Source organism: Homarus americanus, unplaced genomic scaffold (genome assembly GCF_018991925.1).
Source record: "Homarus americanus isolate GMGI-L3 unplaced genomic scaffold, GMGI_Hamer_2.0 scaffold59578, whole genome shotgun sequence".
Taxonomy (NCBI): domain Eukaryota; kingdom Metazoa; phylum Arthropoda; class Malacostraca; order Decapoda; family Nephropidae; genus Homarus; species Homarus americanus.
This window is the reverse complement of record NW_024712913.1, coordinates 4854431-4881930: the sequence shown is the minus strand read 5'-3', so window position 1 is coordinate 4881930 and position 27500 is coordinate 4854431. Positions and strand designations below refer to the sequence as shown.

At 38.0% G+C, this 27500-nt stretch overlaps 2 protein-coding genes across 3 annotated transcripts in view; one reads left to right on the top strand and one right to left on the bottom strand.

Annotated features, from left to right (window-relative positions):
• Positions 1–23039, bottom strand: part of LOC121864675 (testis-expressed protein 2-like) — a 24945-nt gene extending 1906 nt beyond the window's left edge. The window contains exons 1-11 of one of the 2 annotated variants that reach the window (XM_042363830.1): positions 22923–23021; positions 18996–19295; positions 17954–18101; positions 15895–17048; positions 14965–15079; positions 13836–13959; positions 13055–13188; positions 4440–4629; positions 3943–4090; positions 1866–2045; positions 1–1410 (exon numbers count right to left, since the gene is read on the bottom strand). The exon at positions 1–1410 is cut by the window's left edge and continues 1906 nt beyond it. In XM_042363830.1, the coding sequence (XP_042219764.1) occupies positions 424–1410; positions 1866–2045; positions 3943–4090; positions 4440–4629; positions 13055–13188; positions 13836–13959; positions 14965–15079; positions 15895–17048; positions 17954–18101; positions 18996–19025 (3210 nt within the window). In that variant the 5' untranslated portion in view covers positions 19026–19295; positions 22923–23021 and the 3' untranslated portion in view covers positions 1–423. Of the gene's footprint in view, positions 1411–1865; positions 2046–3942; positions 4091–4439; positions 4630–13054; positions 13189–13835; positions 13960–14964; positions 15080–15894; positions 17049–17953; positions 18102–18995; positions 19296–22922 lie in introns of both variants that reach the window. The other variant, XM_042363839.1, reaches the window with a different exon arrangement.
• A 181-nt stretch (positions 23040–23220) lies between these two features.
• The window catches only part of LOC121864668 (breast cancer type 1 susceptibility protein-like), a 27072-nt gene continuing 22792 nt past the window's right edge, over positions 23221–27500 (top strand). Inside the window, exons 1-2 of the mRNA XM_042363819.1 lie at positions 23221–23284; positions 26176–26279. Of these exons, the coding sequence (XP_042219753.1) occupies positions 26209–26279 (71 nt within the window). The 5' untranslated portion in view covers positions 23221–23284; positions 26176–26208. The remainder of the gene's footprint in view (positions 23285–26175; positions 26280–27500) is intronic.

Sequence of the window (27500 nt, the reverse complement as noted above, 5' to 3'; positions counted from 1 at the left end):
TAGCCTCTCCTCTTACTTCTTACACATGTCTATACCATTTTCCCTCCTTATTCCCCTCTCTTTTTGAAGACTTTGTACCCCTTGATCTACTCCATACAAATTAGGGAGACAATTATAGATAATAAGTAGATATATAGCTACAGTCTACCTCATCACATTGAAAAAAGAAGAAGAAAAAAGTGATTTTCTTTCGTTAAAAGTCCCTGTAGTTACATGACAGACTAGAAGCCAGAAGAAGGTGCTTCCAAATTCCCAGAGAAAACATTTATACATATGAAAACTATGAGTTATCTATCCTTTACTACTGAATATATAACCAAAATTTAAATGCTTTTACATGACATTACATTAGCAAAGGTTTTTACTTATACACACATTGCTTTCTTATGATTATTTCTTCATTCAGTGTCATATTCAGGTTTATTAGTGTGGAGAAGGAGTGAACTTGACAGTTGGAGTTACTATACTTGGGTTGGTGATAGATGCTTTGAAGAGAACAGGTAGAGTGGTGTCTGCTGACGTAGTGATGTGTGAGGATTCCCAAGGTGGCCGAGGCTGCTGGTGTTGGCCTGGCAGAAGTGGAGACATGATGGGGATCACGATATCATCCATGTTAGGTAGAACGAATACTTTCTCAAATATAAGTCTCAGTTGCTTCTGTATGAATTCGACCAAGAAAGGTAAGTTAAGAATGCGATCACCAAGCCTGGGCCGTGCCACCATCACCAGTTCAGGAACCCCACGGAAACCGTACCAGAGTCGATCCGCGGGAGGGGGTGGAACATTCAATGCCAAGGTTCCGGCAAGCCGTCTCACCTCAACGCTGAGCTCTATACGTGTGTTACTAACGCCCTGGAGGGCCCGCTGCAGTAATCTCCACTCGGCAGCCTGCTGAAAGTAACGTGATCCGGCTACAGTATCTACTAGTCTTAACAACCGTCGAGAAGTTGGTCCACTGCCCCCAACAGGAAGTCCAGCTTCTGCTGCCAAGCCCTCTTCCTCCCCTTCTTCCTCACTGGAAGACTCTACACTATCGTCTGTGTCAGTATCAAAGTGGAGGTTACGAAGGAGGCGGTCAGAGGATGGGGATCGAGTGTACACTCGTGGTCCACTGGTGTGTGGTGCAGGTTCTGCTGGACTAGGAGGAGATGATGTGTTTGGGGTGTTACCCTCTAAGCCAGTTGTACGTTTAAGCTTCATAAGGTCCAATTTTGTTTCCAAACTCATTGTAAAATTTCCAGAATATTCTACGTTAAGATCAACCCAAAGTCCCCTTGAGTCCACCTGAGGACTACCAACAGCACAGAGTTGGGGTGTGGCTGAGCCCATGTTCACTCCACACACTACAACATCCCCTACAAAGTAAGGAACATGGAGCTTACTTAATTTTCTTTGAACACGTTCTTGCACCTGCGAAGGAAAAAGATCAAGGTATAATTGCAGTACGTTTTTTTCTTTCGAAGAAGCTCCTGCATACAAAAATTAGCTGCAATAATGGATTCATTTTTTTTCTCCTTGGTAACTTGCAAATATTTTCAATGTGGAATGTAATTTACACCTTGCTGAAACTATCTCAAATAAGCCTACAAGCTGTGATGTATACAAAATACATATCACCTAACAGTGTCTGCTAGTCAGCCATTTTTGGTCTAATCTAAATGAAGTTTAATGCTATTGACTGTCCTATTATGCTTTCAATTGTGTGTCAAGTTTCAGGTAAAAATCTCCAGTGATTTGTGTGTCATGAGCAGCAACAATACTGAGGACAGACAAAAATAGTTCTTTTCATGTTAGAGTAAAGATGTATGTAAGATAAAAGGATCAAGTAGACAATTAGGTCCAGTTGTCTGCTTACAGTACTGTACCTTGTTGGCCCAATATGGGTTACGTAAAAAATCATAAAAGAGTCGTCCTGCCAGAGCATTGATCCAAGCTACATTGGCTGGACCTGGTGTTCCATCAGAAGACATTCCTCCGGGCTGATAGAGGAGCCGGGCCATGTACCGCTCAAAGTCCATTTCCGGGGGAGTTGAAGCTGCACCTTCCTACAAATACAAAATTTAATGTTTCTTATGATCCTTAAAATTTTCAATTAAAAAAATATATAAAATAAATAAAATATACTTGTACCAATCCTCCCATATACCTGTACAGTACAGTACAGTATCTAATTTTTCATATTCTATAAACATCCACTATTTCTCTCACTGCTAAAGTCAATCTTAATACAGTACATCTTCATTCATTTCCCTCTTATATTAAGTTAATTTTGAAGGCCTCTAAGCCTCCTAGTGTCTGCTTTCGACATTGTACCCCACGAAAGGCTGAAAATCAAACTGGAAGGGTACGGAATTCGGGGATAGAAGACTTTCTACATGACCGCAAGCAGTGTGTGGTGATTAATGGTACAAAATCATCATCTGTACCTGTCACAAGTGGGGTACCACAGGGCAGTGTATTGGGCCCGCTGTTGTTTGTTTGTTTCATAAATGACATGCCTAACGTTGTACACTCCTCCATACAAATGTTTGCGGATGACGCCAAGTTATTTCGGGAAATTAAGAACCAAGCGGACTGTGAAGAGCTGCAGAAGGACCTCTGTGGGGTCCAGGAATGGTAGAAGAAATGGCTGCTGAGATTCAATGTTCAATGTCACGAAGTGTAAGAGGATGCACCTGGGGAGTACCAACGGTAAGGAGGCGTATCATATGTCCCAACGGGATGAAGAAACTGCACTAGTTGAGACTGTGTGTGAGAAGGACCTAGGTGTGTATGTTGACAATGAGCTGAAGTTCTCTGGCCATTGTGAGAAGAAGGTAACTCAGGCAAATAAAATATTGGGTCTTATAAGAAGGTCGTTCAGATATCTAGAAGGTCCGTCCCTCGTAACGATCTTCAGGAGTGAAGTGCTTCACCATCTGGAGTAATGGCACCCCATCTGGTCCCCGAGATATGCTAGGGACTGTCAGTTGGTTGAAAATGTTCAAAGGAGGGCCACCAGACTGGTGCCTGCACTTCGGCACCTCAGCTACCCTGAGAGATTGGAGTGCCTGAACTTGCCTAGCTTATACTACAGACGGGCAAGGGGGGACCTAGTTGAGGTGCATAAGCATCTCATGGGGCACTACTCGGTTGAGTGTCCTTACTTGGAGCTGGTGGACGCTTGTGGCTTCTTCAATCTTGAAGAAGCCGCAAGTCCAGAAAACCGTGAGGGCAAACTTTTTTGGAGTGAGGGTTGTAAATTTTTGGAACAATCTACCAGAGAGTGTTGTGACGGCACCGAGTGTGAGCTCTTTCAAGACAAGACTTGACCAACACTGGAGCGGGTTCAGGTACATTCAGGAGCCGGTGCATGCCCAGTATTTGCCAACAGTGCATGACAGAGACGTGACCGATCGCCCGAGCGGCTAGCGAGCCGATCTTTTGGTGAAGAAGATAAATGAAAAGGAAAAGTAATCAGAGACGTGTCTGATCGCCCAAGTGGCTAACAAGCCGATCAGTGGCGAAGAGGATAAAAGTAAAAAAAGTAAAAGTAAAATACTTTTCTGAATAAATTACTTACTGTAATTGAGTTACTTTTCTTTTTAGTACTGTACCTTTCCGTTACTTTCATTTGAGTAATGTTTCAGACATATACAGTCCAGTGTTCTTACCTCGTTGTTTACTTTTCCGACTGAGCTTACAAGAGTTACTCATTTGGATAGGGTAGTATATAAATGTGGAAGGAGTTCACTTTTGGATTTTTTTAGATTTCAAACTCCAAAGCTGAAGAATTGCTAATATCAACATGGTGTGCTTCACTCAGTTTGTATTGGGGTTGTTTACAAGTCACACGCTCATGTTATCTGTAAAGTCAAAGCTGCTTGCTCTAGCAGGTCACATGTATTGATGCATGAGATAAGGACTGAGATAGAAAATATAACAAAACATGATCACTCTTGCCTGTTGATGTTCCTTTCCTTGGTTAAACAGGGTTTCTGGTATCCCTTCAAGAAGAATGGTATCACCTACTTCCTGGTTTGAAGGCTTGTGACTGGGTGAAGACTGTGGTTTCACTGCAAGTTCTGATGCTGCCACCAAACGTCTGAACCTACAGTTAATAGATGAAAATGAGATAGAAAATTTTATTTAATCTTCCTCTGGTAATACTCTACAGCATGAAATGAAAGGGAACATAGCAACTAAAAATTTGCTCAAAACATGTTATTCATAAAAATAAGATACAAATTTGTAAATGCTGTTTGATAAACAAGTTAATATGGTAATTCAGTACAGTATATGTTATTTAAAACTATTAAACAAAACTATTAAACAATCCAAATACTGATTTGAAGAAGATTTTAAACAAGTTATATACTGTAGAGTACCTGACATTCTTGCATTAACCAACTGAGACTAACAAATCTATTCCATATTCCTCAGTAACTGTATCATCTTACCAGTCGTCTTTCTCTCGGTCAGAACGAGCAAAGAGATAAAGAGACTTCTCTTGACACATATCTGGTGTAACCTCTTCAAATGAAGCCATGTCCAGTGATGATGTCATTAAGTCGTCTTCTCCAGATGATTTATTGTTGTCTAAGCTCCAGTTCCCTTCTACACTTTCTGAACTACCCTGTCGTCCAAGATCTGTTCAAAGAGTATTACGGTACAGTACAGTACATATAATAAGAAATATAATAATAGTTATGATCATTATGATGATAATAATAATAATAATTATAATAATATTTCCGTCAGCTGGAAAAATTGGTGCAGAGCACTTCTGGGAATGAGAGATTTCTGGGAATTTTCCAGGTAACGGAAAAATTTTCTTGAAAGTTCCAGAAATTGCGCATTACATCATCTCTCGAGCCTGGAAAAATATTCCCCATACCCGGAATTTTCAGGGCATCAGAAATTTTTTCTCAAAATTCGGGGAAAATGCACCGGATTTTCATCTCTCAAACTCGGAAAAAAACTCTGCCATCCCTGGAATATTTGGAGATTTTCTGGGTACAGGAAAGCCTCTGATAACGACAGTTCTACTAACATCAATTCATATTTAATACCCTGGTTAATTTAGGACCCAATTCAATTTACACCATTATTTTCTTTGTATTTACGACAAAAATACGTAGATTAAAAAATCAAATAAAATTACATTTTCATAAAAATAATAACTAAATTCCGATATGTATCATAAAAAAAAAGCTTGCGCACGGAGGCTGCCGGGCTTGTGAGCGATGACGCCAGCATCACTAGTATAAACAGTTGCAGCTTGGCGGGCCTTTTGTTTTCATGCATCTGAACAGGAAAAGGAGAAAAACTTTTTCATGTTGTTAAGACATTTTTGCATCCCTATTCAACATGAGCTAAAAGAAAGTGTATAAGCTTAGCCGAGAAACTAGATGTGTTAAAACGATATGAAAAGAGTGAGAGGTTTGTGGATATTTTATGGAGCAAGCAATGAACATATTTTGTTAAGTGGATCCATCAACAGAACGAAGCATTAAAATTAACAGGGACGTGAAAAATGCATATGACCTCTACATAAAGATGTACAGTATAATGAGAAAAGAAAGCAAATGTGCAAGGTTCTTTTGACAGTTTTATTATTTGAAGGCCTAAACCATCAACTTCAGCTCCATCATCAAATTCAGCATCATAAGCAGCTTCAGGTTCAGTAACAGTTTCAGCAGCAGCTATGACATCTTTATGGAAAGCTACAGCTTCAGCCAGAGTTGAACCTACAGCTTCAGCCAGTTGAAACTACAACTTCAGCTAGAGTTGAACCTGATGACTTCGTCAACTGAGTAAAACTCGCACAACATTCATTGGTGGTCCTATGTTTTAGATTTTACCACCATTGGTGAATATAATTTTTTTTTACATTCTTAAGTTTTATTTGAATTATATATGAACAGTAATAAATGTTGCTTTCATATTCTTATGTAGAGAAATGACAATATGTTTTCACGTGCGCACTATGTACATAAGTTGGCATTCCCAATCCGTCTTGCTTTTTTCTTTACCATTAGTGGTTTGCTACTTTTATTGTTTCATTTATTAACATTAAATAACATTTACTTAAAACATACATACAGCATGCCCCCAAGTTCGTGCATTTTTACTTCGCGGTTCTCTATTATTCATGGATGACACCCTGGATGTACCCAAGAATGTCTAAGAGTAGTTTTAAAGTTGACGGCATTTTTGCGGCTGAGACAGGGAGCCATTCGTTCTAGAGACAGTAATTTTCTCTCACAAAATAATTAAATCAGAAACAAATTTATTAAAAATGTGACAGTCTACCCTCAAGTCCGTGCTCTATTATTAAAGTACGTACTGTAATAGAGTACGAACTTGAGGGTAGACTGTCACATTTTTATTAAATTTGTTTCTGATTATTTGTGAGAGTATTTTCCAATTACAGCTGCTCCCTGACTTACGACGGGGTTAGGGACCCAAATCCAGGTCGTAAGTCGAAAATGATTAAATAATACATAGAAAATCTAAAATGGGTGTCACTTTTTCTTCTCAGCACCACAAAACTCTCAATTACAAACAAAAATTTTGTCAGAACACAGCGCAATTACTGACATTGGGACTCGAAAATACGTAATTTGACACAATTTTGGTACAACTGAAGCGGTAGTATGTCCAGGTGGTCGTAAGTCGAGTAGGTCGTAAGTCGGGGAGTAGCTGTATTATTCATTTGTATGCATTTTGTGTGTGTGTGTGTGTGTGTGTCTGCACATACAATACTACAGGTGAAAGAAATAATGGTCCTAAGGGCAAACACATAAAGGGAATATACATTTCTTTGTACACAAGTAAGAATGTAATCCCCCCCTCCCCCCCCCCGCCCGCAAATTTTATTCGCGGATTTGGCGATTCGTGGCCATTTCGAGAACTTAACCCCCGCGAATTTGCCCCCCCCCCCTGTATTATTTCTTTTACATTAATTTTACTACAGCTACAACCAGGGTCTTATTTTCTTCAATTTCAGATGGATAACTGACATTATTAGTATAAACACTGTCAACAACAATGGCATCCCATCTCCTCTTGTGTGACCATATTATTATTGATTTATACAGTGACCCCTCGTTTAACGAACTCAATCCGTTCCAGAAAGTCGTTCGTTAACTCAAAAGTTCGTTAACCGAAACCATTGTTTCAATGAGTTTTTGGGTAATTGGTTCCAGCTCACCGAAAATTTCCTAAATTCAACAAAAATGGTAGAAAAGTTCACTTACTTTGAGGTGTGCATGTAGAAGGCTCCTGAATGATGATGATGATGATGTGCATTTGAAGTGGGAGGTGGAGGAGGAGAAGAGAGAAGAGAAGGAAGTGGAGGTGGAGGAGAAGCATTTTACTGCTTCTTGGAAGGTGAGTCACCTTCCATGAAAATGTCAGGAACCTCTGGACTGACAGATTCTCCACCATGAACATCCTCTCTCCTTCTTGAAGTAGAAGGCTGAGGGCTAGCATCTTGTTCCCTCTGCCTTTTACTGAAGAAAGTGTCAATTGTGGTCTGTGGGGCACCTGTCCTCCTCACCATTAACTTATGTTTAAAGAAGGAGACCACTGAGTCCTCAACATGACACAAAGTTAGTTCAGTTTTTTCCACTTCTGGGTGCTTTGAAGCCAGTTCCCTGAACTTCTCCCAGTAGTAAATCACATCTTTCAACTGTTTAGCTGACATATGGTCATCACTTTCAATTTCTTCCTCACCACTGTCAGCCTCTACCTGTAACATCTCATTCAGTTGCTTCAAGTCATCAGGAGTAAGTTCCTCCTCATGAAACATCACAAGCTCTTCCACATCCGCCTCCTCCACTTCAAGGCCCAATGACTGACCAATGGACACAATCTCCTTGTCCAACTCTGTTTCTTCCTCAAATCCCTCAAAATCATGGACTACTGATGGCCACAGTGCTTTCCATGAAGAATTGAGGGATCTACTGGAGACTTCTTGCCATGATGACACAATCAATTTTACAGCCTCCAGGACGTTGAATTGTGTCTTCCAGAACTGTTTCAGTGTTAGTTCAGGATCATTGGAAGTTGCCTGATGACACCTCCTAAACATTTTCTTCATGTACAACTTCTTGAAGTTGCTGATTACATTCTGGTCCATTGGCTGTATGATTGATGTAGTGTTGGGAGGCAAAAACAACACTTTCACAAAGTCAAATTGATACTCCAAATAGCTGGCAAGGTCAGGGTCATGACCAGGAGCATTATCCATGAGGAGAAGAATCTTTAAAGGGAGTTTATTGGTGGTTAGGTATCTCTTGACAGAAGGGCAAAACACATCAACAGCCCATTCATTGAAGAGCTGTCTAGTCACCCATGCCTTACGATTGGACTTCCAATAAACTCCAAGTTTTGTTCTTACCACTTTCTGTTGCTTGAACACCCTGGGGTTTTCAGAGTGGTAGACAAGCATAGACTTCAGTCGGAAATCCCCTGAAGCATTGGCACCAAGCAATAGAGTGAGACGGTCTTTCATGGGTTTATGCCCAGGTAAAGAGGCTTCATCTCTGGTGATGAATGTTCTTGTGGGCATCTTTTTCCAGAACAGCCCAGTTTCGTCCACATTGAACACTTGCTGTGGAAGATAATTTTCTTCTTCCATCAGTTTTTTAAATTCAACTAAAAACTTTGCTGCCCCTTCTTTATCAGCACTAGCAGCTTCACCATGCCTAACAACACTTAAAATGTCACTTCTTTTCTTAAATTTTTCGAACCAGCCTTTGCTGGCCCGAAAATCTTCAAATTCTGTGCCTGAAGAACCAGGTTGATCTGCCTTTAAATGTTCATAAATCTCCCTGGCTCTTTCACAAATGAAATCACCAGAAACTGAATCACCTTTCATCTGTTTTTCCCTAATCCAGATGATAAGTAACCTCTCAGTTTCTACGATTAGGGATCTACTTTTAAACACTCTTGTAGATTTGTCTCTCACGTTCACTTCTTTAAATTTGTCTTTCTGTGCAACAATTGTCGACACAGTTGATGCCGACATGCCATATTCTTTGCTAAGCACATTTGATTTAATGCCTTGTTCATGTTTTTTTATTATTTCCTGCTTGGTTTGGATTGAAATAGATTTTCTTGATCTCTTAGGCCCCATGCTGGATTCAAACAATGTCAACACGTGTTTTTCAAAGTTAAACTAGCTGTCAATAAAGAATATTTTCTTTAAAATAACATTGCACTGCGCTATATATTGTCAATATGTAAAATAAATTTCAAAATGACCAATAATTTGCTTGGAAACACAGAAAAAAAGCGTTTAGTTGAAGAGAGTCTCAAGCAAGATGTTACCTCCACTGAAAACACAGAGAGACTAACGCCTGTTTGCTGTGTTAAGAGGCTGGATGCCGCGCATTAAACTAGTCACTTTACCTACAATTATGTTCAATAATTGTTAAAATGACTAAAGAATTGAATATTAAACTTTTAAAATTATTGAATAGTATAAACTTCTTGATATTTACTAAGATAGTAAGGAATTTAAGCCCTAGAACCGATTAATGTATTGGCGGGCTGATACTAAAGCTGGTTGCCAGGTCAGTGCAAGCGAAAACATGTTGAGGTCGGTTCGTAAGAAATTCGTTAACCGAATTTTTGTTCGTTAACCGAATTGAAGATCCTTATGGAAGGCAGTTCGTTAACCGAAATTTCATTAACCGAGGCGTTCGTTAAACGAGGGGTCACTGTATTGTATAAGGTGCATTCATAAACATTATTTAAAGAATATAGTTTACATTTTTCATTAATTTTATTGCTTTGGGGGAAAAGAGGGTAAAAAGCCACACAAAACTTCTGAAAGGTCAGACTTTGGAATGCAACTCATTATTATTGCTTTATTTTAATGGTAATTAATGATTCACGATACGATGATTCACCTTACACTGCAATATTGGAGGACACATTACCGTCGTTATTCGAGGCTTTACCATACTGGTAAAATTTTCTCATAATTTTCCAGAAAATGTGCCCCTAGGAAAATCATTCCCACAGCCGGAACTATCCGGAGAATTGACTTTGGGAAAGATTTTCCGAGAAAATTTCAATTCCGGCTATCAGAGAGTTCCGGTTAAGAAGGATTCCGGCTAATGGAGATATTACTGTACAGTCGACCCTCGTTAATTCGGACCCCTTTAATCCGGATTTCGGATAATTCGGACGAAATCTGAGCTGTCCGTATCAAATTTCTGGTTCTGGGATTGTCCCAGTTGCAATTGGGGTTGCAATTTCAAATTCTGTGTCACTTCTAAGGAATAATGAATTCTCTGGTGTACTCTAAGATTAAGAGAAAACGGACGACTCAGGTGTCCTGAAGTGAGAGAAAACGGACTCCTATGATGGGGCACTCAAATAAAGAGACATGGCTACATGTTTTGTGGACTACCCACTGTGCAGTATCCTTTTCATCACTTTGTAATAAACCTCGTCATGCCTATGTGTGTTTCTGATAATTACCATAACATTATATATTTATATATTTAGCGGTTGTACAAACACAAGGCCTCACACATGCCATTTAGACTGACAGACTTGACAAGTTTTACCAACCATAAAGACAGTTGAAGTTTTAAACATCACTCACAATGGATCTTCAATATTCCAACTGTAATCAGACATACCTAAGTTGCCTCAACAATTGCAACCCCAGTTGCAATATCAAATTCTGTGTCACTTCTAAGGAATAATGAAGTCTCTGGTGCACTCTAAGATTAAGAGAAAACGGACGAGTTCAGGTGTCCTGAAGTGAGAGAAAACGAACTCCTATGATGGGGTACTCAAATAAACATACACATAGCTGTATAATGCAATATTATGCAATATTAACCCCTAAATCGGTTAATTCGGACAATCGGCTAAAACGGACACCCTTCCCCCCCTATTAGTCCGAATTAACGAGGGTCGACTGTACTGTATAGGCTGAGTTATATACTTTAAGATTGGGTTCTAATCAATTTACTACGTTAATAATGGTACTGTAACTCTCCCAAGGAGCTACTGTATAGTTTAGTGCACTGTACAGTACAGTAGAACCTCGATAAACCGGACTAACTGCAGCAGACCCCAGTCCGAAATATAAAAAAGTCTGAGAAAGGCGAATACAGTACAGTATATGGGGGGGAGGGGGAGTTAGAGATAACACTGCTTATCTGAACTGGTTAAAGAAAATCAGTTATGTTATTACTGCACTTCAACAAATAAGGTCTTTAAGTGTATAACAAGGTTATTAAAAGACTATTACATCAACATTAAAAAAAAATATGAAACAACTCTCTGGGTTGAGAATCAGACACATAAGTGTGGTTGTCGTCGAGATGAATGTTGTTTACTATAAAGTGTTGCAAGTAAGTAACCACAGAATTTGTCTTGTGAATAAAGAGAAAACTGTATACTGTACAGTACTATTAAGATAAAAATAAGAACAAATAAGTGTAGGAGTATATTGTATGTGGAAGACGAGTGTACATCTAGGAGCAGCTGGCAGAGGGGAGAAGGCGGTTGGGTGGCTCTTTCCCCCAAGATACCTTTAACACGTCTTTATGAAATTTCACCACAATTCTCATATAATTTAGGATCATTTGGTGCCAGGTAGATAAAATATTATAAAAAAAGAATCAACTTTCCTGAAAAAAGAATCCCACACTGAACATCATGAGCCATTTGTTTACAAAGGCCAAACTGTTTGGCACAAACAGCTAATAGGCTAAGCTGCCTACCACAACATCTGTCTTCAACACTTTATAAATTAGTACAGTAGTGTATTTATCACCACTTAATAACTACTACTGTAGTGTATTTATCATCACATAATAACTACTACTGTAGTGTATTTATCATCACATAATAAGTAATCCTGTAGTGTATTTATCATCACATAATAAGTAATCCTGTAGTGTAAAGTATTATCTATCTACATATACCCTGGTTTATTCATTAATCAGTTGTCTAAGTGGACAAGTAGCCAAAGTGAGCCAACATGTATCACTTAAAGGTAATAAGTAATGTTGTTGGGAAGGTTTCTTCATATTAAATACTATACAGTGTGTTATAGTGACCCTGTTGTAAGCTGGTCTGCTAAAAGCTCACACACGAATGCATCCTAAATGAAGACCTTCCGATACAGCTTATCCTTTTATTTCCAAGTCATATTACAAATTACACACAGTATTGTATTTTTTCTATTACTGAAGCTGTTATATTAATCATGATGAACTATAAACCATAAGAGGCCAATCATATGAGAATATAATACTGAATCAATGAATATATAAACCAGACATATATGGCAACACCTGATCAGCACCAGTCTGCTTACAGTGTCTTAGTTCTCGGTAGGCCTATTGCAAATTTGATTAGACCACTGTACAGTATTCAGTAAGTGTTGTTCATTTCATAAGATTGTTTTTGTATTTTTGGTGACCACAGCATCTCAGAGTCCGAAAAAAGCAAATTCCAATTTATTGAAGTCCGATTTATCGAGGTTTTACTTGTATACAAAATATAAGCACAACTTGGTTCTGTTTATGAAGTGGAGCTGTCCAGGCTACCACCTGTTCTAGGCAGGAGGAGGGAAGGCTATGTGGCACAAGCTGACGTAGCACTGAGTTTCATCTACGCTAATCCTTCAGCAGTGACTCACCTCCCAAACCCCCTTTCTAAGGGGCAAGGTTGATATGGGATAGTTGCATTAATTGTTTGAATTACTGGACAGTGCTGCCAGCTGTCTGTGTTGAGAGTTTAATCTGGGTGGTAACCTACACACTTGATGGCTACAATACCTGAGTCTTCGTGGACCAACATGACGCTGTAAAACATAAATTACTGAACCTCAATAAGGTTACAGTGCAAATATAATTTTCATGTAACTGACAGATGCACTATTGGCCTCTAATACAGTAGTGGGGACCGATTAAAAATTTAGGGACTGACCTTATTGTATACAGTATCCTACTGAAGAATTCTCAGGACTTAAAAGAATATATTAAATCATACAGCGTAATACAGAAATACCAAACCAAGTGTAATTACTCACGTGAGCTTGCAAAATGTGTTGGGCTACCATGAGCTGAACCAGTTGGTGTTGATGCAATGGACATTGGAGAAGGTGAGCTTTCCTTGGACCCACACTGAAGACGGATGCATATTGGGTATTTGCGACTCCACAACCTTAAAAGCAAATACTCCTCAATAGTCTACCATAATTGAAAGCATTTTCTCCAAATATTTATGCAATATGAGGGATTGAAGAGGCCTGGGATTTGTGACTTATGAAGAATACATTTTAAGTCAATGGGATAAACTACAGTGAGATGAAGAGTAACAAATATGTTTAGGGATTACTTAAGGTCAAGGTCAAAGCACACAATTATCCATTATCAGATAAATGAATTGATCCAGACATCAGATGAATATATTGTATATAGGTCAATCTTGCAGGACGCTGGATCAGAATGAACACTGTAATACAGTACTGTACAGTCTGTAGAAACATTTAAGTCTTTAGTTAATGTTATGATGACAAAGAATAGAGTTTTGTCACTAGTATCATGAAAACAAAACATAAGAACTCGATAAAGAAATGCTTGGCACTATTCATACCTGCAGATTACCCCTTCCCCCTGCTTATTATAGCTTAAGGTTAACCACGCTTATGCTCTAACCTAACCTGTTAATCCCCTTAAAAACCTTCCCTCCTTAATTTTACCAAATGTTTTACACATTTACACCATACCACAACAGTTCTCTATGCACTTCTTAAACTAACTAAACTGAGCTACAGGACTACACAATAAAGACTCAAGCTCATTACATACCATCTTCGTGGCAAATTTCGCGGCATCAGCATGACCTGACATCCAGCAATATCATACTCTCGATGGTGTGTAAATGCCAAGTTGCGTATTTCTTCTTTCAATCTGGCATGCTTGGGAACTTTCCCTATAAAACAATCTAAAATTAAAAACCTCATAATATCAACATTTTAAAATTTTAATACAGTACAGTAGGTACCTATACAATCAGTGTCAAACTGTCATTGTATACAATAACCTTTATCACTAATATTTTATTTTTTGCTTTGTGTATGGTATGTCTACAATTTTTATCCATTGTATAAAATATCCTTGATTCTTGTAGCATGACACAAAGTCTATGCAGTATACGTACATTACTGTATAGTTTGAAAATAAGGCGTAAATTTTCTGTGTATTATGTCTGATTTCAAAGAGAGAAATGGAGAAATAACTATTGGTACAGCACAGTACAGTAGAGTATGTACCTGACCAGGTTGGTGTTACCTTACTGACCAAGTCAAAGTTTATCTCATTTAATACAACCCCGAGTTGTCCAATGTTGCTGGTACACTAATCAACTAACCCATTGTGTGAGTTATAAAAACTCAATTTTGTTTTGAATAAGAGTCAAGCAGCTAATAAACACATACTGTAACTAAAATCAATGTGACAAAGTCAGGAAAAGTCTGACCAAAAGTTTTGCATTAACTAAATAATGGTGCACTGCCTTAAGTCATGAGGAGAAACTACCGCCTTCCAGGCCAGGTATGGATCCCCTGGTTTGTTTTGTGCAGCAAGCAAAGTCAATTTTTAGTGTGACTGTATGTTGTGTGAAACTCAGTGGCACTGATCAGATGCTACACTACTTCTGGCCCCACTGCATATTAACATATCCTAAGCCTACAGGAAAAACCTTGCTTGGCAATAAGGTATACTGGCATCTTACTGAATGCTATCAACCATGTTTCATCAACTTTTTTTTGTTACACATGCAAGTCTTTTACAATTTTTTCTAAATACAGTATCTATGTTTATTCTTTATTGCAGTCTGTGGAGAAGAAAGTTTGAAAGATGGAAAAAAAATAGAAGCACTCATACATCTTACTTCAGTATATTGATTTCTTACACAATGATAAAACAGCCAACAAACCTCTAGGGTGATCCATCTGCAGTTTAGATCCTTGAAGTCTTAATAATACAGAATGGGTAAGAGTCACATGGTAAGTGTCTGGGCTGTAGTCTCCCTCAAGTTCATTCATCCAGCCCTGTGACATAAAATAATTGATGCTTTAAGAAAACAACAAAGATCCACCAATATTAGTTTTCACCATCTTGTCAACAACAAAACCTCACTCACTCTTTCAGTCACTCACTCTCACTCTTTCACAGTCACTCAAATTCACTCACTCACTCTGGGTAACAATCAATATGTGCAACACTGAATTAGACTCTGGAGAAAGGCTGTTTACCCACAATGAATATTTTTTCTAATTCACAAATTATCAATAAATTTTCCAAAATGCTGAAGGCAACTCAATCAATTCATCAAACACTTGAGCCACCTCTCTTATGTAGTCAGGATCAAAAGTCCGCTTCTCCCAAAATGAAGCAGTATCGAGCTTATATGAGATAAAACATCACACCCACACCAGATGACAGTCAGGGTATGTCAATTCGGAGACTAATTCACGTTACTCACTTTCACCACCACTGGGAGAGAACTTTAGTCTGTGATTGTGAGATGGACCAAGGGACATAACATTAAGGACAATATGGAATAGACTACTGTACTGGAGAGACTAAACAACACTTGGTAGGCAGAAATAAATGAACTGGAATTTGAATGAGCTCTAAATTTGCTTGTTCTGACTAGCACTTAGTTCACATCTGCCTGGAATTGACTACTCTATCTATAAAAAAAATATATAAATAAAAAAATAAATAAAATAAAAGTCAATATTTAACTAATCAAAATTAACCAATGTAAAGCCTAATTATGATCTTTACCAATAGACGGCAAAATGAACTAAAATACGAAATTACTCTTTTATGATCAAAAACTTATAATGAAGAGACAGACCTTATACAACTGCTGATCTTCATAAGCCGGAAGTGTTAACAATACTGGTCCATCATCAACTGGAGGTAGTTCTGGGGTGGGTGGTAGCAGGAAGTGAAGGAGGCAGTAGAATATTATCCCAGACACCATAATGCCAACAAAGAGACCAGCCAAGAACCTTGGCATGGGTAAAATAAAACACAAAAAAAACACAGCCACTGAAATTTTTGACAAAACTGACACTGATACTGGCAACATATTCACTAACTGTAGAAACTGTTCTCTTAATGTCAAGTCCTTTACTACCTCAGCCTGTAATGAAGGCTTTCTCTTTTTGGGAGACGGCTTTGGAGTCTGGGATTTACTTTGGTCAGCACTTTCTTTGTCCTTCTCTGTGGGAGTGTCGCCAGGGTCTGCCACAGCAAGGTCTTCATGGAACAAACTGGCATCCTCCTGTGCCTCAACGGCTCTATCTACTTCAACTTCATCACATTCAAGAAGCATTTCCTCCCCCAGTCCCTCATCTCGGCCAAGGAGAGAAGTAAAAGGGAAAGTTTTATTCTTTGTAGTGTCTTTACTGTTCCTGGAGCTGTCCTTACTACTTCTCCGATGGCGCAGTTCTGAGAGCTTTGGTCTGATGTTACCAAACTCAGATTTGATCTTACTTGTGTGTTCAGTTATGTCTTGCACTATACTGGTCTTAGACTTAGGAGGAGAACCAGTCAGCTCGGCCTTTAAGGATTTACTGTCATCAACAGCTCTTTGTACAATATCAATGGATTTTCTATTATCCTTTGACGTAGGGGATTTGTCCCCACTAGCAGATCCACCATCACTTTCTGTGGAACCTTCCCCACTTATTCCTAAACGATCTTTTTCCTTGTCTTTTTCACCTTTGACATCTTTCTCTTTTTCTTTTCGAATTTCATTAATCTTATCCTCAAAAGTTTTGGTGAGTCTAGACAGAAGGCCACCACTCTCAGAAGACTTAGTGGGTGCAGGATCGACCAAGGGCGCACTATTACTATCTAAGCTGGAGGAACGTTTGCCGAAGGAACGACCGAAACTTTCCTTTACCGGCGATGAATCTCGTAAAGACTCGACCCGAAGAACACCAGCAGAGTTCGCTTCTAAAGATGATCCCAGGGAGACGTCACAAGATATGTCATCCAATTCTGTAATACGGAGAATAAATATAAGTTATCTTGTACTTCCTTCCCTCTGAGTGTTGAAGACAGCAACACCTTGCAGGGGAAAAACAATCTTGACACAAATAACCTACAGCATCACACACCAGCCAAGTGTGGAAAATGACCACACAACACTGATGATGAAAGTGTGTGTGTGTTTTTTTTGGGGGGGGGGGGAATAATACACCTGTAGTGTACTTGGGATAACTATAAAGATAACTATAAGAGAGCATCATCACATATGAAGTAACATCAGTAAAGTAATACAGGTACTGTATCCATAAAAACTCAAAAAATAAAACTCTCTCTCTCTCTCTCTCTCCCTCTCTCTCCCCCTCCCTCTCTCCACAATTAATATTCTGTACACCTGTTTTACCAACCACAGTCAGTATAGTAACCCCTCATTTTACACAATTTGTCACTTTTCTCTTCACACAATTCTTTCTTTTCATTTCAACACACTCAACATGGTTCAGATGTACAGTAGTCCCCGAGAGACCAGCTGTAACACACTCATATGGTGTTCCAGTGTAGGCAGCAACCGTTCTCTCTCAGTTGCGCGGTGACTATTGTCAAATCACCTTCTTTAACTACAGTACAGTATACAGTTGAATATAGTTAAATAGAATAACTCTTGTAGAAATGTTTTGATATTCAATTGTTTTTTGTACTGCAGGTTGTATTTGTAGTGTTTTTTTTTCATTATTTATATTTTGTTAATATGCTTCTGTTTCCATGCATTAATAAAAATAGGCAACTACAGACATTTTTACTCCACCCTACACTGTACTATACTACTGTACTGCGTATATATTTACTCTAAGAAAAAGTAAAGATTAATATTGTTAACCCAAAATATATCTACAGTAATTTCATCTCTTTTAACTTACCTTCCTCGGGATCCGACACTTGTGTGATGTTTTCTGCCGAAGGATTGAACCTAAAGCTAATACTCGGTACACTCTGGTTTGATGACCGACCTTTCAGCAGTGCCAGCGAAATCTTGGGGCTGCCGTCCCTTCCACTCATGGTTGCAGCCTGCAAAGACCGAGTTAACATTAACAATATTAATCATTAAGGTGACCGTGGCTACTGCCATAACTTCACCAGCCAACATCATGTCTACCACTGCAGCTTTCTCTGCTTTATAGAGGTGAACTTAACAAAGGAATGTCTTGAGAATAAAACTTTAATTAAATACTTTTTATATAATGTACCCATGGTTGAGAAATGTGATACTCTGTACGCATCAATTTCTTCATTACCAAAGAAATGAACATAAAAGAAAACAAGAATTCTTTCTCCTTCCATAAACTTTTCCACCACACACACCTCCATTACCCTCTGTGTGTACACCAACCTAACCGTTCAGGTCACCACTAACTACTACAATCTCTTTCACCCAACTCCAACACTACAAGCATCAACTCATCCTTCATTCCTTACTCAGTCCAACTTATAGGGTGTACTGTACTGTACACTGTACAGTACAGTATGTAGATATGACAGTCACCAGATCTTTGCTTACTAGCAGCTTCACAACCATGATTCTTGCATTCACCCTCTTCATCTCTAGCACTGAACCTATCAACCTTGGGCTATCAATATCCCTACACTACCTATTCCTGATTCCCTCCACTTCCAGTATATCTTGTAGCTATCGTTTTAACTAGTGACAATCATCGCTGAACCACCTTTCCACCTCATTTCTTGTCCACACCAGATGTTAAATTTTCTGCAGCTCGATGTCTCAATGACTTCATCTGCTCTTTCACACATCGAGCCAATGTTCAGGCTACCATCATAAAATATAAAACAGTAGCTCCACATTTTTACCGTCAGAAAACTTTACATTTTTAACCTCACTCTGCCATATCATCCACTACCTGTCTTAAGCTGAACATATACATTTTGATTTGTTACATATCTCACCTTTATTTCTTGCCATTTACTGAGAGCCATGCTGCATCATTTGCCACTTAACAAAAGACAAAAAATGTAGTCCTGTCTGTGATGTCTTCTGAATCATACAAACACAAAAGCCAAGTACATTATCTGATATTTATCATAATCCTTATCTTCTAGCCAATCAGCTGCTTTGTAGCTAACATTACTGATAACCATACTTCAGCGTTAACGTCCTCTGTTGTTGGTACAGCGGCAACGCACGTATCTCTCACGACTATGTCATTGGGTTCAACTCCTGCTTGGCCCAGACACACAGAGCAACCGCTGATAAGAGGTGAAATGATAAATAAAAAAAGTAAAATAAATTATTGGAATGCCACACAATGGAGAAAGAGATAACCTTCTCTACATGCAGCAGAAACATCACACCACATACAAAATAACTCGGCTACCAAATGTACCAGAATTATGACACATTATAATAGCCAGTACTCATAGAAAGATTATAGACCTCTCCTGTGTTCACCCCCACTGCTGTATGTAATGGAGGACATCATCACAACACCAAGCTCTCACCCAACACGCTCTTACTGGGACAGGTAGCTACAAAAATGAGCTGAAGTAAGTACACTATCAGACACACGATGACATACAGTACACGTTGTGTGAAATTCATTTTATAAAGCCAAAAGAAAATGCAGAGGGAAAGAGCTATTAGTACAGTGATCCCTCAGTTAACGAGCGCCTCGGTTAACGAGATTTCGGTTAACGAATTACCTTCCATAAGATTCTTAACTTCGGTTAACGAGCATTCCCTCGATTAACGAAGTCCTTACGAGCGCCCCTCAACATGTTTTCGCTTGCACACTAGCTGTCGTATTAGTCCGCCAATACAGTAATCGGTTCTAGGGCTTAAATTCCTTACCATTTTAGTAAATATCAAGAAGGTTGTACTATTCAATCATTTTAAAAGTTTTATATTAATTTTTGTTGTCATTTTAACAATTACTGAACATAATTGAAGTATAGGAAACTAGTTTTATGCGCACCAAACAGCCTGTCAACACACCAAGCAGGCATCAGTCTCTGTGTCTTTTCAGTGGAGGTAACATCTTGCTTCAGACTCTCTTCAACATAAATGCTTTTTTTCTGTGTTTTCAGTCAAATTATTGGTCATTTTGAAATTTATTTTACATATTGATGATATGTAGCGCAGTGGAGTGTTAATTTAAAGAAAATATTCTATATTTACAGCAATTAAACCTAAAATATCTCGTGTTGAAATTGATTTTTAATCCAGCATGGGTCCCAAGAAATCTAGAAAAGCAATTTCAATTCAGATGAAACAGGAAATAATTAGAAAACATGAAGAAGACATTAGAACAAATGTGCTTAGCAAAGAATATGGCATGTCGATATCAACTGTGTTGACAATTCTTGCACAGAAAGCCAAATTCTTAAGGAAGTGAAAGTGAGAGACAAATCTACCAGAGTGTTCAAAGGTAGATCCCTAATAGCAGAAACAGAGAGGTTACTTCTCATCTGGATTAGGGAAAACAGATGAAAGGTGATTCAGTTTCTACTGAATTTATTTGTGAAAGAGCCAGGGAAATATACGAACATTGAAAGGTAGATCACCTGGTTCTTCAGGCACAGACTTTGAAGATTTTAGGGCCAGCAAAGGCTGGTTCGAAAAATTTAACAAAAGAAGTGACATATTTAGTGTTGTTAGGCATGGTGAAGCTGCCAGTGCTGATAAGGAAGGGGCAGCAAAGTTTTTAGTGGAATTTAAAGAACTGATTGATACAGAAAATTATCTTCCACAGCAAGTGTTCAATGTGGACGAAACTGGGCTGTTCTGGAAAAAGATGCCCACAAGAACATTCATCACCAGAGATGAAGCCTCTTTACCTGGGCATAAACCCATGAAAGACCGTCTCACTCTACTGCTTGGTGCCAATGCTTCATGGGATTTCCGACTGAAGCCTATGCTTGTCTACCACTCTGAGAACCCCAGGGTGTTCAAGCAACAGAAAGTGGTAAGAGGACGGCTTGGAGTTTATTTGTTAGTCCAATCGTAAGGCATGGGTGACAAGACAGCTCTTTAATGAATGGGCTGTTGAGGTGTTTTGCCCTCCTGTCAAGAGCTACCTAACCACCAATAAACCCCCTTTAAAGGCTCTTCTCCTTATGGATAATGCCCCTGGTCATGACCCTGAACTTGCCAGAACTTTGGAGTCTCAATTTGACTTTGTGAAAGTGTTGTTTTTGCCTCCCAGCACTACATCAATCATACAGCCAAAGGACCAGAATGTGATCAGCAACTTTAAGAAGCTGTACATGAAGAAAATGTTCAGGTGTCATCAGGCAACTTCCACTGATTCTGAACTAACACTGGCACAGTTCTGGAAGACATGGTTAACATCCTGGAGGTTGTAAAATTGATTGTGTCCTCATGGCGAGAAGTCTCCACAAGATCCCTCAATTCTTCATGGAAAGCACTGTGGCCATGATTTTGAGGGATTTCAGGATGAAACAGAGTTGCACCAGGAGATTGTGTCCATTGGTCAGTCATTGGGCCTTGAAGTGGAGGAGGATGATGTAGAAGAGCTTGTGATGTCTCATGAACAGGAACTTACTCCTGAAGACTTGCAGCAACTGGATGAGATGATAGAGGCTGACAGTTGTGAGGAGGAAACGGAAAGTGATGACCATAGGTCAACTTCAGAGTTGAAAGATGTTGTTCACCACTGGGAGAAGTTCAGGAAACTGGCTTCAAGGCACCCAGATGTGGAAAAATCTGAACTAGCTTTGTGTCATGTTGAGGACACAGTGGTCTCCTTCAAACATCAGTTAATGATGAGGAGGAGAGAAGCCCCACAGACAAAAATTGACACTTTCTTCAGTATAAGGCAGCGGGAAAAAGATGCTAGCCCTCAGCCTTCCACTTCAAGGAGAGAGGATGTTCATGGTGGAGAATCTATCAGTCCAGAGGTTCCTGAAATTTCCTGGAAGGTGACTCACCTTCCAAGAAGCAGTAAAATGCTTCTCCTCCACCTTCACTTCCTTCTCTTCTCCCTTCTTCTCCTCCACCTCCCACTTCAAATTCACATCATCATCATCATCCAGGAGTCTTCTACATGCACACCTCAAAGTAAGTGTACTTTACTACCTTTTTTGTTGACCAAGCAATTTTCGGTGAGCTGGAACCAATTACCCAAAAGCCCGTTGAAACAATGGTTTCGGTTAACAAATTTTTCGGTTAACGAGCAACCTTCTGGAACAAATTGTGCTCGTTAACCGAGGGACCACTGTACATCCTTTTCCTTTACTTTATCAAGCCTTTGTAACACAAAAAATACATTGCTCAAAAAAACAAAAAACGTTACTTAAAGACAGTTTAGTTTGCCAAAATTGGTTCTGATGCAAATCTGCTGAATCCCTCAACTGTGTGACAACAAATGCAAGAGGACTCCAAAATATTTTGTGATGTTACGCTGGACAGAACTAATGTGTGGTACTCTATATGTAGGTACACAATTACTTAAATGGAAAATAAACAAACATACATTCAGTGTTACTTTTTAACCTATTACTACACATTATCTCCATTATTATTCATATTTCAATAGAATATTAACAATAAATACAGAGTCTCTTCAGAATGTGTTTTAGATATCCTACATGTACTATACAATATATCATATGGAAGAGGAGACCCATTGCAATATTATTCCTGTCTAAAAATTAATCCCCGATAGAGAAGACAGTTAAAACCACAGTCCTTACAGTCACGTCCATCATCCCCAGACTGACTAACTGACTTGACTGACTGTGATTGAACTGCACCATCATCCCTTGGGGTAGAATCATCCATCCGTCACTCACACTTTAAATAATCCCTTTACACCAACTGACAATGACTAAATATCATTATTGACAGTTACTTACAATCACTTTCTAATCTGGCGGTAGAAGCATGGTGTGGCGTGTAGGGGGGAGGGAAGGGAAGAAGAATGGTGTAATAATTGACCTCCAACAGTGATGACAACAGACGACATATATGACGTCACCTACCAACAATGTATTACTGAAACATTATAATAAAAAAATAATTTACTAATATTTATCAAAGTATTATTATCTTATTTTATTAGTGATTTAAATGAACTTATTATATATTTTATGTATCTAAAATTAGTAATAAATAATATAAGAATATGTCAAAATCTTTGGGAAGTAAAAGTAGGATTTGTTTACCATCTCCAGCAAGAAGTTCCTCTACGAATTTACACAATTAATTCTTTTACTAGGTTAGTAGGAAGAATTACCACCACATACCCATCAAACTTGCCTAATAAGCGTATAAAGAGTGTATTGAGGTAAATGAATCAGTAGTTGGGGGAGACATAAGGGAAGAGGAGTTACAAGATACATCAGCTGATTGTGTGTTGGTCACCAGCGAGGGCGAGTTATGAAACTTTTGGCGGGAAACGTTCAACATGATATTAACAAGATATGGATTAATGACATGATATATAAGACTTAAAATGTCTTATATAACTACTTTGACTATATTGGCAGGTGTTATGGCCTGTTAATAGTTAAATATATTTGTTACTGACGAGTATTAATGGGATGAAGCCACACCCTCACCTGTCAGTTTGTGAAGGGAGAAATTAAATATCAGAAACTATTATTTAATTACTATATAATATTTAATTACCCTTTTAATGTTAATGAGAAGAGTGGGAAAAGTGTGTAGTTTTATTTCTGATTTGTGTAATATAATGTAGATGGAGGTTACCCACTTATAACGGGTAGATGGTAGTTATTCTTAAAACACGTTACTGTACTTATCTCTGGAATTAATTATTACAATAAATTGGTTTGAGCTTTCTTTGTAAGACATTTCTGGTTTATTTCATCTGTAATAAAGTATCAACATTATTATTATTATTATTATTATTATTATTATTATTATTATCATCATCATCATCATCATTATTGCTAATATTATTATTATTGTTAGTTATTATTATTATTATTATTATTTTTAGAGACTGATTAACAGGTTACAAATATTTAATACCATTATTGGCAAACATCTGGTAGCGAACAATCACGGAAATTACAAAGAAAATAACAAGCTTTTCGAATGTTATTCATGGTGTTTAATTAAATCTGACCTTCATTTCTGTCAGACATGAACAATGTGGGCATCTGTTTGATCTTTTCCAGGAGGGGGACAAAATCCCTTCAGTTAAAGTGCATAGTAGGACAAAGTTAGGTTAGGTTAGGTTTATATCCTAGAGGGATTTTGTTCCAGGGAGTTTTTGGCAAGGGGATAGGCTAACCCCCACAGTTGGGTTTAATAGGCTTAATATTTTTTCCCCCAAGATTATAACAGACTTATGATGAGTTTGATACATTAAGTTTATATGATGTCATTAAATTACATGAAACAATTACTGTATATTACAATAGCTTTTATTGTTAAGCTACAATAATTACTGTATAAACATCTTTGTTCAGGAGACACAACCACACATATTAACACCATCCACTTACAACAAAAATGTACACGTGTTTAGAACTTATCCTCAGTGTACATAGACTGACTGCATCACCAGTATACAGTCATAGCCCTAAATAAACATATAAGCTGTGTTTGTGGATTATATCATACGTCAACTTTTGCACTGTACTGTAGGGTTGGACCTTGGAGGCGTAGAATTAGTACATACAAAATAATTGAGCGAGAATCATGAAAATTTAAATACAGAAATAGAGAAGAGGAAAGGAAAAATAACACATTCTTTACATTATTCTTGGTTTCTTGTGCTTCCCAAGAGCTACTGTGCTGTGGAATAAAAACTGCAAGTGTCTTGTCCAAATTTATCAATTATTTTTTGGATGAGTTCTTGTTTATTCTCACAAATCTTTGTTGGATGAACACTCATCATGCACAGTCTAGATAAACAATCTCCTGCCATCATTGATCTTGACCAGATATTTACCCTTGTGCTGAATGATCTCTTCACTGTGCATGTTGTCATGGATAAAGTTAGAGCAATAATGATTCCTCTTTTAATAAAAGGAAAAAGATCAGTGTGTGTGAGCAAACTGTCTCACAGACACCTATGATGAGCAGTTATGGAGATGTGACTACACCTAATACTGACAATTTTGGTTGCACAAAGTGGGCAGGTCTTTGAAGTAGAGGGAAATTCTGCGGTAAAAATACAAAAAATAACTCACCAAACCAAATTTAAAGAAACCTGACCTAACCTAACTTTACCTTTGTCTTGTTGATTTTGCATCATTTCATGAAAGCCAAACTTGTTTTGCTTCACAATAATGGCAGTCTGCGCCATACTTTGGAAACTTAACGGAAGTTTGCAGAACACCATTGGCCTTAAAAATGTCAATAAAGTGAAGTTATTTACAAAAACATGTTGAACGGTTTGCCAGTATGAGAAATAGAACCACCCTTCACACAGAGCGTCCATGTTGCTACTAACCAAGTCAAATTCACAAACCTGAGCATAAGGAGGAGTATCACGTGACATTGTGACTTAAGCTGAGTGGCGGGACAGTCACGGGAGTAAGATATAAACAGTGTCTACGGCGAATTTGTGCTTTTTTAAATCAACTAAAAAACTAAAAAAAAAAAAAGATAACAATATGTGACAGTAACTAAATAGATCATTATCTCCCTATATAAATATCAATATAAAGTTAAGTGGTTGTCCTCTACTGAATCTTAAAACCACTAATATTTGTTTTGGCTGACTGAGGCTGATCAAACTGAGCCAAGATAACTGGATTCAGTCACTTGCAAATTTAATCATCCTAACCTAACCTATCCAAACTTATTAGGTATTTTATAACACGTTATTTCCTGTGTACTTAAGGAGAGATTTATTTATGTATTGTACATTATTTTAAAAGTTTATTCTCAAAACTGATAACCAACTTGAAAATTTGTATGCAGTATTTAAGAATACCATAATATTTACAGTACAATACAGTATTTTGTATATGCATTTGGCAAGCAGATGAATGTAATTTTAAACTCCAGAAAATCTGTTTAATATAAAAAAAAAAATATGCAATAGGACATAATTTCATCCCATTTGATTATGTGACTGATAGCCAAGTACCATATAACCTAACCTAACCTAACCCTGCGTGTTTACAGGTTTGTATCGAGGGGAACTGCAATGGGTTGAACATGGACGATCGACTTAACCAAATGAATGCTGTCCTTCAGGCCATGCAGAAAACTCTCCAGTGTAATATATGGTAAATATATGAGTCTGTCTATAACTTCTGAATACTGGTAAAGAAATTTGATTTTATTCGTGTTTCGATAATCATTTGGGGTACAGGTATATAGAGTACAGTACAAGGTATTGGTGTATAAATCAGAAATATGAATGGCGTGCTTTGTGAATGTACTGTATGTGTGTAGTCTTTCCCTGATATATTACAAGAAGTTTGCTTTTTACACAATAAGTACTGTCCAGCTGTAACGGTTCATTCCAGGACTCTCTAAGATGTCAAATATACCATAAAGAACTAATGAACGCTTCACAGCTTTTATATAACTTGTAAAACATTTTAATATTCAGGTTTTTCAGTATAAATAAAACCTGTTATGGATGCAGAGATGACACATTAGCCTAGAGAAGGCATCCACTGCAGCCTTAGTGTTGTTACAGCTTTACTAAATCAAAAAGTCCAAACCCAAATTTGTAGCAGATTTATGTAAAAAGACTACAGTAGAAGTCCAAAAATCCGGACAGCTTGGGGATTGGGTCGGTCCGGATTTTCGGATTTTCCGGATTCTCAGGCAGTACTTTTAAAATTCAAATTTAAGGAGGAATAAAGAAGAGATGAACAGGTACATTTTGAGAGCTTATTCATAAGCAAGTAAAGCATGCTTCATTTATCAAAACGAGCAGTTTCAAAGAAAAATAAAGTCAACACTTGACAAAAATGTAAACAAACTGTCTAATACCCTGACGAGTCTTGAAATTCCTAAGCCATCCATCACTAAATGCTCACTCTGATTCAATGTTTATTTGCTCCTTAAAAGACTTTGCTTTGGCAATAAGCATCAGCCCATAAATTGCCATACCTTCTGATCGTTTTAACAAAAACCATTTGTGCAACACTTTATCAAGATTTTCTAATTTGGGCCAATGTAAACTTTTTCTTTCAGCAATTTTATTGTAAGGCTCAGAAGAAGTTGTGAATTCTAGAATTTTATTCTTTGCCTTTTTTATATCATAAATTGTACTTTCCAATGTCGTATGTTTCCATTAGATCAGTGTTGCTCACATTACATTCTAGTTTCTTAATTATTTCAAGTTTGTCACTCAGTTTCAACGTGTTCTTCTTTCTCTTCACACGACGAAGTTTATCTACTTTAGGAGCCATTATTATGGGCTTGTACAGTACTCTGTAAATGGAAACAGTAGGACTCAAAATTACATACGTCGTCACAGTTTGATTGCTTGT